This window comes from Entelurus aequoreus, linkage group LG27 (assembly GCF_033978785.1).
Source record: "Entelurus aequoreus isolate RoL-2023_Sb linkage group LG27, RoL_Eaeq_v1.1, whole genome shotgun sequence".
NCBI lineage: Eukaryota > Metazoa > Chordata > Actinopteri > Syngnathiformes > Syngnathidae > Entelurus > Entelurus aequoreus.
This window is the reverse complement of record NC_084757.1, coordinates 10,307,289-10,321,545: the sequence shown is the minus strand read 5'-3', so window position 1 is coordinate 10,321,545 and position 14,257 is coordinate 10,307,289. Positions and strand designations below refer to the sequence as shown.

At 42.0% G+C, this 14,257-nt stretch overlaps 2 protein-coding genes across 2 annotated transcripts in view; one reads left to right on the top strand and one right to left on the bottom strand.

The window, feature by feature from the left end:
- trmt13 (tRNA methyltransferase 13 homolog) overlaps window positions 1-13,142 on the top strand; it is a 29,006-nt gene extending 15,864 nt beyond the window's left edge. The window contains exon 13 of the transcript XR_009824722.1: window positions 12,250-13,142. The gene's annotated coding sequence lies outside the window, so the exon portion shown is untranslated. The remainder of the gene's footprint in view (window positions 1-12,249) is intronic.
- On the bottom strand, window positions 705-12,358 carry dbt (dihydrolipoamide branched chain transacylase E2). Its single transcript, XM_062038347.1, has 11 exons — window positions 12,247-12,358; window positions 8,698-8,842; window positions 5,696-5,771; window positions 5,438-5,619; window positions 5,237-5,364; window positions 4,925-5,171; window positions 4,680-4,846; window positions 4,533-4,610; window positions 1,692-1,883; window positions 1,559-1,630; window positions 705-1,489 (listed from the first exon to the last, which is right to left on the bottom strand). The coding sequence occupies exons 1-11, from the start codon at window positions 12,286-12,288 to the stop codon at window positions 1,322-1,324; spliced, it is 1,497 nt and encodes a 498-aa protein (XP_061894331.1). The 5' UTR covers window positions 12,289-12,358; the 3' UTR covers window positions 705-1,321.
- Window positions 13,143-14,257: the final 1,115 nt, after the last annotated feature.

The window sequence follows — 14,257 nt, the reverse complement described above, 5'->3', positions numbered from 1 at the left end:
CCAGCCTCTTCGGCCAGCTCTTCCGGGGGGATCCCGAGGCGTTCCCAGGCCAGCCGGGAGACATAGTCTTCCCAACGTGTCCTGGGTCTTCCCTGTGGCCTCCTACCGGTCGGACGTGCCCTAAACACCTCCCTAGGGAGGCGTTCGGGTGGCATCCTGACCAGATGCCCGAACCACCTCATCTGGCTCCTCTCCATGTGGAGGAGCAGCGGGTTTACTTTGAGCTCCCCCCGGATGACAGAGCTTCTCACCCTATCTCTAAGGGAGAGCCCCGCCACCCGGCGGAGGAAACTCATTTCGGCCGCTTGTACCCGTGATCTTGTCCTTTCGGTCATAACCCAAAGCTCGTGACCATAGGTGAGAATGGGAACGTAGATTGACCGGTAAATTGAGAGTTTTGCCTTCCGGCTCAGCTCCTTCTTCACCACAACGGATCGATACAGCGTCCGCATTACTGAAGACACCGCACCGATCCGCCTGTCGATCTCACGATCCACTCTTCCCTCACTCGTGAACAAGACTCCGAGGTACTTGAACTCCTCCACTTGGGGCAGGGTCTCCTCCCCAACCCGGAGATGGCACTCCACCCTTTTCCGGGCGAGAACCATGGACTCAGACTTGGAGGTGCTGATTCCTATCCCAGTTGCTTCACACTCGGCTGCGAGCCGATCCAGTGAGTACACTTCAGTGATAAGACAAAATCGATTAGTTCAGTTCATAGTTTATTTTTCCCCTAAAGACGCCAACACAACTTTTAAAAAAATACAGAGAAGGACACACGTAGAAGACGTCAAGCACCTCATAGACTTGTAGTTTTTGCCGTGTTCCAGCAGATGGAGACAAAGCACACACTAGACAAGTGCTACTATGACGTGGCGTGAGTGATAGACAAATTGATTAAGTTTGTTTTTCCCCTAAGACGCCAACTTTAATCAAATACAATGGAGAGCACACAATGAAGACGCCAAACGCCTCTGGAAACTGTTCAAAAAGACAGAATAAATGTGACCAGCAGGGGGCAGAAGACCACCCGCTTGATGACGGAAGACGAGGCTGTAACAGTATAATAAACTTTTATCTTTAAAAAGTTTCAATAGGGAACGTCTTCATTATTATTTATTAAAAAGGTACTAGACCTCCGAAAGGGCGTGGCTACAGCAGTGGCAATGTCCTTGTTTCCTGTTGGTCACGTGATCCAAGTCTTAAGTTCCGCACCAGGGGTCATGTGAGACCACCTCAAACCAGAACCAGCCTCTTTCACTCAGCACCCCACTCAAAGGCCGCAAGGCAAAGGCGTGTGAGAACAAAGAACTGCACAGCTTTATTTGAGGTCCATTAGCATGCTGGCCGGGTTCTGCAGATAGTCTCTCCACATGTTGGAGAAGCGACACATGGTGGCGCCGTCGATGATACGATGATCGGCCGACCAGCTGACATTCATGATGTGAGCGCGGACCACGTTACCGGCGCTGTCGAAGCGCGGGAGAATCTGAAGGAAAATGAGGAAATGACGCACGTCAAAGCAGGCCAGCATCAAACGCACCCAAGTCTGACACACCTGAATTTTCCCCAGAGCTCCGATGGCGACCTCGGGGGGAAGAATGACCGGTTTGGCGTACGTCCCTCCGATCTACCCCACCCCAAACACACGTCAGCACGCGAACATCTTGAACATTATCGGCGAAACTCACCGAGCCGATGTTGGACAAGCTGAAGGTTCCTCCGGTCATGTCGGCTGTTCCCAACTGACCGGCGGTGCCGAGCCCCTGGAGGCGGTTGACTTCCTGTGCCACGTCAAAGACGCTGAGGAGCTGCACGTTCTTCACGTTGGGAACCAGCAGGCCCAGGCTGGTGTCCATGGCGACGCCGATGTTATGGGACGCCTGCCGCACCAAACACAAGGTTCTAACAACATGATACACAGTAGATATGTTTTTGCTTTTTAACCAATTAGTAGTAGTCAAAGGGGCCAATAACTGATTTTTGGAGCGTTTAAACATGAATAGTATATGTCAGTGAACAGCTGGACAAGGCTTGATGTTGTTTTGTTTTTTTTTACATAATTTTTGAGGAAATGTCGGACCAGAAGCGACAATGTTTAATGTAGAGATGTCCGATAATGGATTTTTTGCCGATAACTGATATTGTCCAACTCTTAATTACCGATTCCGATATCAACCGATACCGATATATACAGTCGTGGAATTGCCTAATTTTGTTGTGATGCCCCACTGGATGCATTAAACAATGTAACAAGGTTTTCCAAAATAAATCAACTCAAGTTATGGAAAATGCCAACATGGCACTGCCATATTTATTATTGAAGTCAAAAAGTGCATTATTTTTTTTAATATGCCTCAAAACAGCAGCTTGGAATTTGGGACATGCTCTCCCTGAGAGAGCATGAGGAGGTTGAGGTGGGCGGGGTTGGGGGGGGGGGGGTGAGCGGATGCTGAAGCGCATAGTGCAAGGACTTTCTGCACAGTCAGTTGCTACAGAGCTCCAAACTTCATGTGACCTTCCAATTAGCCCACGTACAGTACGCAGAGAGCTTCATGGAATGGGTTTCCATGGCCGAGCAGCTGCATCTAAGCCAACAGGGACGGCGTGGCGAAGTTGGTAGAGTGGCTGTGCCAGCAATCGGAGTGTTGCTGGTTACTGGGGTTCAATCCCCACCTTCTACCTTCCTAGTCACGTCCGTTGTGTCCTTGGGCAAGACACTTCACCCTTTGCCTCTGATGGCTGCTGGTTAGCGCCTTGCATGGCAGCTCCCGCCATCAGTGTGTGAATGTGTGTGTGAATGGGTAAATGTGGAAATACTGTCAAAGCGCTTTGAGTACCTTGAAGGTAGAAAAGCGCTATACAAGTATAACCCATTTATCATTTATTTATACATCACCAAGTCCAATGCAAAGCGTGGGATGCAGTGGTGTAAAGCACGTCGCCACTGGACTCTAGAGCAGTGGAGACGCCTTTTCTGGACTGATGAATCACGCTTTTCCATCTGGCAATCTGATGGACGAGTCTGGGTTTGGAGGTTGCCAGGAGAACGCTACATTTCGGACTGCATTGTGCCGAGTGTGAAATTTGATGGAGGAGGAATTATGGTGTGGGGTTGTTTTTCAGGAGTTGGGCTTGGCCCCTTAGTTCCAGTGAAACAAACTATGAATGCTCCAGGATACCAAAACATTTTGGACAATTCCATGGGATGGCACTTCAACTTCATTAGTGAGTAAAGGCAGGTGGCCAAATACTTTTGGCAATTTAGTGTATGTCAAAATGCCAAATATCGGCCCAGCCTCTCAGACACACTCAGATGATACACATAATATATAATATACACATAATATATATACACTCTAGAACAGGGGTCACTAACCTTTTTGAAACCAAGAGCTACTTCTTGGGTACTGATTAATGCGAAGGGCTACCAGTTTGATACACAAATAAATTGCTAGAAATAGCCAATTTGCTCAATTTACCTTTAACTCTATGTTATTATTAATAATTAATGATATTCACACTTAATTGAACGGTTTAAAAGAGGAGAAAACACGAAAAAAATGACAATTAAGTTTTGAAACATAGTTTATCTTCAATTTCGACTCTTTAAAATTCGAAATTCAACCGAAAAAAAGAAGAGAAAAACTAGCTAATTCGAATCTTTTTGAAAAAATTAAAAAAAGAATTTATGGAACATCATTAGTAATTTTTCCTGATTAAGATTAATTTTAGAATTTTGATGACATGTTTTAAATAGGTTAAAATCCAATCTGCACTTTGTTAGAATATATAACAAATTGGACCAAGCTATATTTCTAACAAATCATTATTTCTTCTAGATTTCCCAGAACAAAAATTTTAAAAGAAATTCAAAATACTTTGAAATAAGATTTAAATTTGATTCTACAGATTTTCTAGATTTGCCAGAATAATTTTTTTGAATTTTAATCATAATAAGTTTGAAGAAATATTTCACAAATATTCTTCGTCGAAAAAACAGAAGCTAAATTGAAGAATTAAATTAAAATGTATTTATTATTATTTACAATAAAAAAAAAAATTACTTGAACATTGGTTTAAATTGTCAGGAAAGAAGAGGAAGGAATTTAAAAGGTAAAAAGGTATATGTGTTTAAAAATCCTAAAATAATTTCTAAGGTTGTATTTTTTCTCTAAAATTGTCTTTCTGAAAGTTATAAGAAGCAAAGTAAAAAAAAAATGAATTTATTTAAACAAGTGAAGACCAAGTCTTTAAAATATTTTCTTGGATTTTCAAATTCTATTTGAGTTTTGTCTCTCTTAGAATTAAAAATGTAGAGCAAAGCGAGACCAGCTTGCTAGTAAATAAATACAATTTAAAAAATAGAGGCAGCTCACTGGTAAGTGCTGCTATTTGAGCTATTTTTAGAACAGGCCAGCGGGCACTCATCTGGTCCTTACGGGCTACCTGGAGCCCGCGGGCACCGCGTTGGTTACCCCTGCTCTAGAAATATGATACTTATACTAATATCGCAGCCAGTTTCGGCTCACCTTATACGTGATGTTCTGACAGCTCTCGTCCAATGAGGCGTTGAGGATGGGGAAGTGGGCGAGGCTGAGGGAGGCGGCCTGAGTCAATCAGAGCTCAAGGTTAATCAAGGTCAATCCACACATCAGATTCAAAAAAGACTGAGCTACCTTGATGAAAAAGGGCATGAAGCTCAGTTTGACGCCTCGACCTTCGGCGACAGACTTGAGCTCCGCCCTGAGAGCCGACAAGCGGCTCAGGTCCACCTCGTCACAGTAACCGAAATGAGGAATCTTGAGAGCCGCCGTCATGGTTTTCATCATGGCTTTGTGGAAGCCTGCAGAGCAAAAAGACTCATGAGCTATGCTAATATTAGCATCTTATCCCAGGTTTGTCCCTCTGCTGTCAGGCTGACCTTTGAGGGGCTCCGTGACATCTTTGCCGGTGAAGACCGGTTTGGGCATGGTGGGTGGAGCTTTAAGGCCTGATAAGGTCGTTGCGGGCCGGGCAGCTGCAATGGGAGGGGGAGGAGGCGGAGTCTGGATTTCCTGAAACGGGGTCGGAGGCAAGATGGCTCCCGTCTGCTTGGCCAGGAAGTTCAGGATGTCTTCCTTCAGGATGCGTCCGTCTCTGCCCGTCCCCACCACCTCGCTGAGCTTTATCTGAGAGGTCAAAGGTAAAAAATGAGACCACTGGAAACACTTGGAGAGGACTCGTAAAGACTTACATTGTTCTCCATGGCGAGGCGTCTGACCGCAGGTGTGGCCTGGGTCTTGTGACCTTTGATCTCCTGGTGGGTGTGTTCCTCCCGAGCCATGGCGGGCGTCTCCACCACATCCTCTTCCTGGATCAGGTCTGGACAAGCACAGGCGTTCAGTGGCCGGGGTCAGAAACGCTTCGGGACCACGTGCCGTGTTCTGATCTGCACCTGAACTGGACTCGGTCTCGATGTCCACCAGGGGCTTGCCCACCAGGGCGATGGCATCCATGTCGTAGTAGAGCTTTCGAATGACGCCGTCGTAACGACTGGTGATGGTGACGGACGCCTTGTCGCTCTGAACCTCGCAGATGCTGTCGAACTGAGACACTTTGTCCCCCTCCTTGACGTACCTGCAGGCACGCCCGACACGTTTGAGGAACCGCAGGGAGAAGAAGATGCCGGGAAGCAGCTCCAAAGTCAACATACCATTCCTTCACCGTCACCTCCATGATTCCCTCGCCGATGTCCGACAGTTTAAACTGGACGATGGGTCCTCGGGCCCCTGCACGACACACGTCATCAGTGACATCATAATCAACAGCACGGGCATGGCGGGCACAAGATCAAATGTGAAAATGGGAGCGGGGACCAATAAGGTGTGAGCTTTTTCTCACTGGCACTCATCGAGGGCGGACGCTCCCCTTTCCTCTCCCTTATCTCTCCTGCTTGCTTCTTTGTCTTGTCTTAACTTTCTTGTTGCCTCTTTTCGCACTGCTCTCCAAATCTAAACATTGGAACTATTTAAATGGCCTCAACGAAATTGACAAGATCTTGGGTTTGGGGGAACCTGCTTGTCGTGACGAAGCGGTTGTTGCTGGACACACGACGGACTCTTGGGAGAAGAAGGAGTGCCGCGTGCCTGGCGACCCTCTCAGTCGAGGACGTGAAGATATCTACCTATTGGGAATTATGACAACAGGACATCTGCTGATTGGAGTAAGCGTTGCTCTGGTTTGTCGACAAATTGGAAGTTGCTGGCAGTCTTCAAAGTACCCCAAAGCTGCCACAAATTATTGGAGGATGCGAGAAAAACTGTGGCCACTCTTGTGATTTGGATAACATCGGACTGTCTACCCCGCAGGATGAATTTTGAGGACCAGTCATAGACAATTTAGAGTGAAAAGCAAATGTTATTTTCACTCGCATACAAAACATTGTAACTTGGATTGTTTCCCTGGCTTGGAGACTCTCCCGAAGGACAGTGCGGCGAAGACACAACAAACTCCCTTCTTGTCTCTCATGGACACACACACTTGTTGTTGTTGACTTTGGACTGACTGGCGGCTGCACGACACCAAGGCCGCAAAACAGAGGCTTACACACATACATGCATCCACAAAAAATACACACATACCCCACCCCCCATCCAACGCCCTTGAGGCGAATCTCTTAGGGGGTGATGGGCGGCTGGGCAGTGCCTGAAGAGCTGCAGCCTTCCACCGTAGCTCCCACTCCCTCCCCTCTGTTGCTAGTCTCGATATGTATTGTAGAGGCAGGGATTTGTTTCTCACTTGTCACCTGGGATAGTGGGTGTGGCTACGTGTGTGTGGGGATGAATGATTGCTGAATGAATAACACCTGCACCTGCCTGTGAACTGTTTGGCTTGTATGGAGAGAGATAGGGATGATACTCGAAACCGGTTTTCCCGGTTGTTTGATAAGAAAAGAACCGAGTCCTCGGACTCGAATCCCTTTTTGAGAACCGGTACCCGTTATCGAGACCACTATAGTAAAGGAAGAGAGTTGATTCTTTATTCGAATCCCGTCCCGACCAGAAATGCTCCGTGGGACATCACAAGAAATGACGTCATGTAGCTCAGTCATTAGGCGCAGATAGCGAAAGCAGGAAAACAATGGACGGGAAAAAGCGCTCCAAGGTGTAATAAAGTTTAAAAAAAAGCTATAATCCATCGAATAACTTTACTGAGAGATTTTAGCAGGGTAAAACACATGACGAACACTTTTACGACCAACCGGAAACATAGCAACCAGGCTAGCAACGCACCTCCTTTACGGCAGCTGTCGCAACGTTCTTAAAACAACCGCAGCACATACATATATATACAACATATCTCCCTTTTTTAACTTTTGTTTTTCTTTCCTTGTAAACAAAACAAAATCACACTGTTGATGTGTTGTCTGTCTAATTATAAATAATGCAGACGAGGCGTGTTGGCTGAGTTCTTGACGTTTACTTTCACAGTGTGGCAACATGCAACACTTTTCGGGGCTACCGCGCATGCTCGTAACTCCCGTTGCATGCTGGGTAGTGTAGTTGTTATATTCTCTAGCTCATAACATTTTCCCCCCATAAAGAAATAATGTTAACTCAATAAAGTGTATTTCTTTTTTTAGCTTTAACTTTTCATTTATTAGCATTGTAACCACATTTGCAAAGAACTTTTCTCTTCATAGAATGTTCTTTCAATAAAGAAATAAGGTGCAAAAATGTCAAAGCATCATAACAAACAGTTATGTCAAATAGCAGCAGAAGTGCACTTTTTGGAGAGCTGTGTTATTTTCAGTTTTGTGCCCAAGGGACTGATTTTATTTAACACTATATTATTATTTATACACCTATAGTGATCACAGAGACAGGTTGTTTTTGTGTTACTGTATATATTTGTTTCTCTGAAAAATCCCACTTAATATACTTTGGGTAACAACAGTCAATATTTATTTATTTTATTTTATTTTTTTAGGTGGGTAACAGTCAATATTTATTTATTTATTAGATTTTATTTTTTTATTATATAATAAAAGTGAGCTTTTGTTAAACCAAATATTGTGTGGTTTTTTTCCATATACAACAACCTATCTGGACTCGATAAGAGAATCGATAAGGAATCGGTTCGATAAGAGGATTCGATAATAGGCTCGAACTCGATAATTCCTTATCAAACATCATCCCTAGAGAGAGAGTGAGGTAGGGTGCCGTTACTTCTGTTGACCGCAAATCCATCTGCATGTAACGTATTGTATTTACTCAAAGGGAAAATAAATCACCCTCAAAACGCCGGTAATGACTTCATGTTGCATCCTTGGACCCAGCGTGTCAGACAGAGCCCTGCTTTCCACTCTCAATGACTAATTAGTTTATGATAGTCACACAACATGTATGTTGTAATATGTATATGTGCTTTGCTATGGAGGTTTTTTACCACTACAGACTGGGCCTCCTTAGGTCTTAGATTGTATTTTTTTTTACTCATCCTTCCCCAGTGTTTACCTTTTTCCCATATTTTACGGGGCGCCTTGTGGCAACCCATCAGCGTTCCTGTTCTGTAACCCCGTACACTGTTTGTTTGTCTAATCTCGAACGGGTTTGTGTTGAAAACAAAGTTTCGTTGTACTTGTGCAATGACAATAAAGACCTAGCTTGGCATGCCTCGCGGCTTCAAAGACGCCCCCAATAAACACCTACTGACCTGCTGACATGTGTAGGGTTCGGCTCCACACCTGGAAGCTTCTGTTCTGGAACTTCCTGTCGACTCTGGCGGGGAGCGAGCCGAGACACGCGTGGACTCTCATTTGGTGCAGACGTAAACATTGGTGGCGGTACTGCTGGATCAGCTGACAGGACACCAGACACATAATTCAAAACAATGACGACGCTTAGTGTATTTCCATTTTGTTTCATTTACATAGATAAATACCGTGTCATTAGCACAATGAAGTATGACTGTGTTTCATTAGTGCAGTGTTTTTCAACCTTTTTTGAGCCAAGGCACATTTTTTGCGTTGAAAAAATGCGGAGGCACACCACCAGCAGAAATCGTTAAAAAACGAAACTCAGTTGACAGTAAAAAGTCATCGTCGCAATTGTTGGATATGACTTTAAACCATAACCAAGCATGCATCACTATAGCTCTTGTCTCAAAGTAGGTGTACTGTCACCACCTGTCACATCACACCCTGACTTATTTTGAGTTTTTTGCTGTTTTCCTGTGTGTTGTGTTTTAGTTCTTGTCTTGCGCTCCTATTTTGGTGGCTTTTTCTCTCTTTTTTTGGCATTTTCCTGTAGCAGTTTCATGTCTTCCTTTGAGCGATATGTCCCCAATCTGCTTTGTTTTAGCAATCAACAATATTTCAGTTGTTTTTATCCTTCTTTGTGGGGACATTGTTGATTGTCATGTCATGTTCAGATGTACAATATATTTGCTCCACAGTAAGTCTTTGCTGTCGTCCAGCATTCTGTTTTTGTTTACTTTGTAGCCAGTTCAGTTTTAGTTTCGTTCTGCATAGCCTCCCCTAAGCTTCAATGCCTTTTCTTAGGGCAGTGGTTCTTAACCTTGTTGGAGGTACCGAACCCCACCAGTTTCATATGCGCATTCACCGAACCCATCTTTAGTAAAAAATAAAATGTTGGTTTTTTTCAAATTCAAGACAAAGTTATATGTTTTTGGTAACACTTTAGTATGGGAAACATATTCTAAGTAACAAAGACTTCATTTAGAGTTTTTTGGACACTAGGGAAACATATTCTAAGTAACAAAGACTTAATTTAGAGTTATTTGGTTAGGGTTATAAGGCCATGCCGAATAAGGCATTAATAAGTACTTATAATGACTAGTTAAGAGCCAATATGTTACTAATTTGCATGTTAATAAGCAACTAATTAATGGTGAATATGTTCCCCAAACTAAGGTGTTACCATGTTTTTTTACTGGTGCACAAAATGAACCGTGCATGAACATCACCTTGTTCAAAGAACAAAACCAACACAGTGCATAAACTCACAACAAATTACACACCTGCAAATCAGTCTGACTTCTGCTGTTGTCGTATCCTTAATACACCGATAGGGAGAAGTTTGTATTTACACGATGAGTCGGGTGTGTTTTGACCTCTGCTGAACCCCTGAGCCCGACTCACCGAACCCCTAGGGTTCGATCGAACCCGGGTTAAGAACCACTGTCTTAGGGGCACTCACCTTTTGTTTATTTTTGGTTTAAGCATTAGACACCTTTTTACGTGCACGCTGCCTCCCGCTGTTTCCCACATCTACAAAGCGATTAGCTACCAGCTGCCACCTACTGAAATGGAAGAGTATTACACGGTTACTCTGCCGAGCTCTAGACAACACCGACACTCAACAACAACACATCATTTGCAGACTATAATTACTGGTTTGCAAAAAATAATTTTAACCCAAATAAGTGAAATTAGATCATCTCCCATGGCACACCAGACTGTATCTCACGGCACACTAGTGCAGTGTTTTTCAACCTTTTCTGAGCCAAGGCACATTTTTTAATTGAAAAAATCCAGAGGCACACCACCAGCAGAAAACATTTTAAAAAATTAACTCAGCCAATATTGACAGTAAAAAGTTGTTCTCGCAATTGTTGGATATGAATTCAAACCATAACCAAGCATGCATCACTATAGCTTTTGTCTCAATGTAGGTGTACTGACACGACCTGTCAAATCACGCCGTGACTTATTTTGAGTTTTTTGGTGTTTTCCTGTGTGTGGTGTTTTAGTTCTTGTCTTGCGCTCCTATTTTGGTGTCGATTGTCATGGCATGTACGGATGTACTTTGTGGACGCCGTCTGCTCCACACGCTGTAAGTCTTTGCTGTCGTCCAGCATTCTGTTTTTGTTTACTTTGCAGCCAGTTCAGTTTTAGCTTCGTTTTGCACAGCCACCCCTAAGCTTCAATGCCTTTTCTTAGTAGCACTCGCCTTTTTTTTATTTTTGGTTTAAGCGTTAGATACCTTTTGACTTGCAAACCGTTGTCGTCGTTCCCGACATTTACAAAGCAATTAGCTACCTGCTGCCACCTACTGATATGGAAGAAAATAAAATTAACAGCATATGGCACTCCAACATGCCCAATTCACTCAAGCTAGACCTCTTCATGTCTACCATCGAACCCATCCTCATCTACGGCTCCGAGGCCTGGACCCTCAATGCGCGCCTTCACAAACGCCTTGACGGTTGCTATACCAACCTGCTTCGAAGGGTTCAAAGCTTGTCGTGGCAGTCCCATCCCACCTTGGACCAAATATACGGCAACAGACATCGAGCAAGCACCCGTCTGAGCCTACGTCGCGCACAGTTTGCTGGTCACCGCTTCTGTGCCAAGAGGGAGCTGATATCACAGCTCCTTCTTTGGAAACAATCTACCAGGGGTTGCCTCACCTACCCCGAAGTAATCGCACGGGACACTGGGATCCTTGTTTTAGAGCTGGGCTCTGCCATGGGTGACCCCGACTGCTGGCGGAGGGTTGTGCAAGGTCTCTCGGCTACGGCGGCACATTGATGATGATGATATGGAAGAGGATTACATGATTACTCTGCCGAGCTCTAGACAGCACAGACGCTCAACAACGGCACATTTGCGGATTATAATTACTGGTTTGCAAAAAATATTTTTAGCCCAATTAGGTGAAATTACATAATCTCCCACGGCACACCAAACAATATATCACGGTACACTAGTGTGCCGCGGCACAGTGGTTGAAAAACACTGCATTAGTGCAATGCAGTAATACTGTGTTGAATTTTTGTGGCTTGTGCAGCCCTTTGAGACACTCGTGATTTCGGGCTATATAAGTAAACTTTGGTTGATTGATTGAATTGTTGTCATGTTTACAGATGCACATCAAGTCCTTCATGACTGGACCTCTTTTGGAGCGTTCAATTTGCCTGGTTGCCATGGTATTATCACTTTTAATTGAGCTGGTTATTCGGTGAACTGTGAGGATTTATGAGTCAAAGCTGACAATTGAGCAGTTGTCGCCTAATTTTCCTGTGGTGGGCAACTTTCCAATGTGCGAGGCTAACCTCCCTGGGAATGTATCGTTGTTTTGCTGCTAGCCTGTTAGCATCAACGTAGCAGAGGAGCTACTGCAGCCAACAAGTTCGAATAAGCCGCGGCGTGACGTAGAGGACGCCGTGACGCCACGCCGACGACCGCGTCCTGAGATATTTTACGGGGGGGGGTGTCTGTTAAAAGTTGACTTTTCTCACCAGTCTGAACACCGCAGAGGAGCCTCTTGTCATCGCCGCCATCTTTTTACTGTGACGTAGCAGCCGCACGCCCCGCCAGCAGCCAATCAACTCGCAGTGACGTCATTGCAGACTGAACGGAGCAGAAGGAAAGTTGATTTAATTTTTTTATTTATTTTGATTATTATTATTTCTCGAGGTTATAAATAAAGGTTTATAGAATTTTAAATAAAAATAAAAGGAAAGTTGATTTAATTTACACAGTATGAACAAACATTTTAAAAGGAATTTTACCCCGAACTGGACTTGATTGATACAAGCGGTAGAAATGGATGGATGGCTAAGTTTTATATTCATAAATGTAAGTTTCTTAATACCCGACCTGCTTTTTGTGCCTTTAAAAAAGAATTACAACTTTACGTTAAAACACTCTCTACCTCTAACAATCAAAAAGCTGTGAAAACAATGATGCTGTGTTCCAAATTAAAATTATTTACTGAACTTGTATGAGCCTATGGCTTTGCACTTTGTTATATACATATGTACATATATATATTTTGCATTCTATTTTTGTTACTTTATTGAGTTTAAAACCCCCTGGCGCTGATTTGTACTGTTTTTGTACTTATTTTGATCATTATTTCTCAACTGTTTGTAAATGTTGCAATTTATAAATAAAGGTTTATACAATTCCAAAAAAAGAAAGGAAAGTTGATTTAATTTACACAGTATGAACAAAAATTTTCAAATTAATTTGACCTTTGCAACATTATACTATTGGCTAAGTTTTATATTCATAAATGTAAGTTCCTCAATACCCGACCTGCTTTTTGTGCCTATATATATATATACATATGTATTTTTTGCATTCTATTTTAGTTACTTTATTGAGTTTACAACCCCCTGGTGCTGATTTGTACTGTTTTTGTACTTATTTTGATTATTATTGTTTCTCGATTGTTTGTAAATGTTGCAGTTTATAAATAAAGGTTTATAAAATAAAAAATGAAAGTTGATTTAATTTACACAGTATGAACAAACATTTGAAATATAATTTTTACCTTCACAACCTCATTATACTATGGGCTAAGTTTTATATTCATGAATGTAAGTTTCTCAATACCCGACCTGCTTTTTGTGCCTTTAAAAAAGAATTAGAACTTTACTTTAAAACGCTTTCTACCTCTAACAACCAAAAAGCTGTGAAAACTATGATGCTGTGCTCCAAATTTTGATTATTTACAGAACTTGTGTGAGCCTACACTTTGTTACATATACCTGTATATATATATATATATATATATATATATATATATATATATATATATATATATATATATATATATATATATATATATATATATATATATATATATATATATATATATATACAGTAACGTGGACCCCTACTTAAACAAGTTGAAAAACTTATTCGGGCGTTACCATTTGGTGGTCAATTGTACGGAATATGTACTGTACTGTGCAATCTACTAATAAAAGTCTCAATCAATCAATCAATCAATCAATCAATCAATCAATCAATATATATATATATATATATATATATATATATATATATATATATATATATATATATATATATATATATATATATATATATATACATATATATATATATATATATATATATATATATATATATATATATATATATATATATATATATATATATTGTATTCTATTTTAGTTGCTTTATTGAGTTTACAACTCCTGGCGCTGTTTTGTACTGTTTCTGTACTTGATTGATTATTATTATTTATTTTCTTGTATATAAATGTTGCATATTGTAAATAAAGGTTGATAAAAAAAATAATTAAAAAAAAGTTAATTTAAAAAAAAAAAAAAGTGTAACACACAAATAAATGTACCATCGTAAGCCATTTTTAATTTTGCTAGCGCAATTTTGACCGTTTTCACCCATCCATTCTACCGCTTGTCCCTTTTGGGGTCCCATCCTACTAGACCCACGGTTGCACTTTAACACAAAATGTCAGTGTCAGAGTAGAAATAA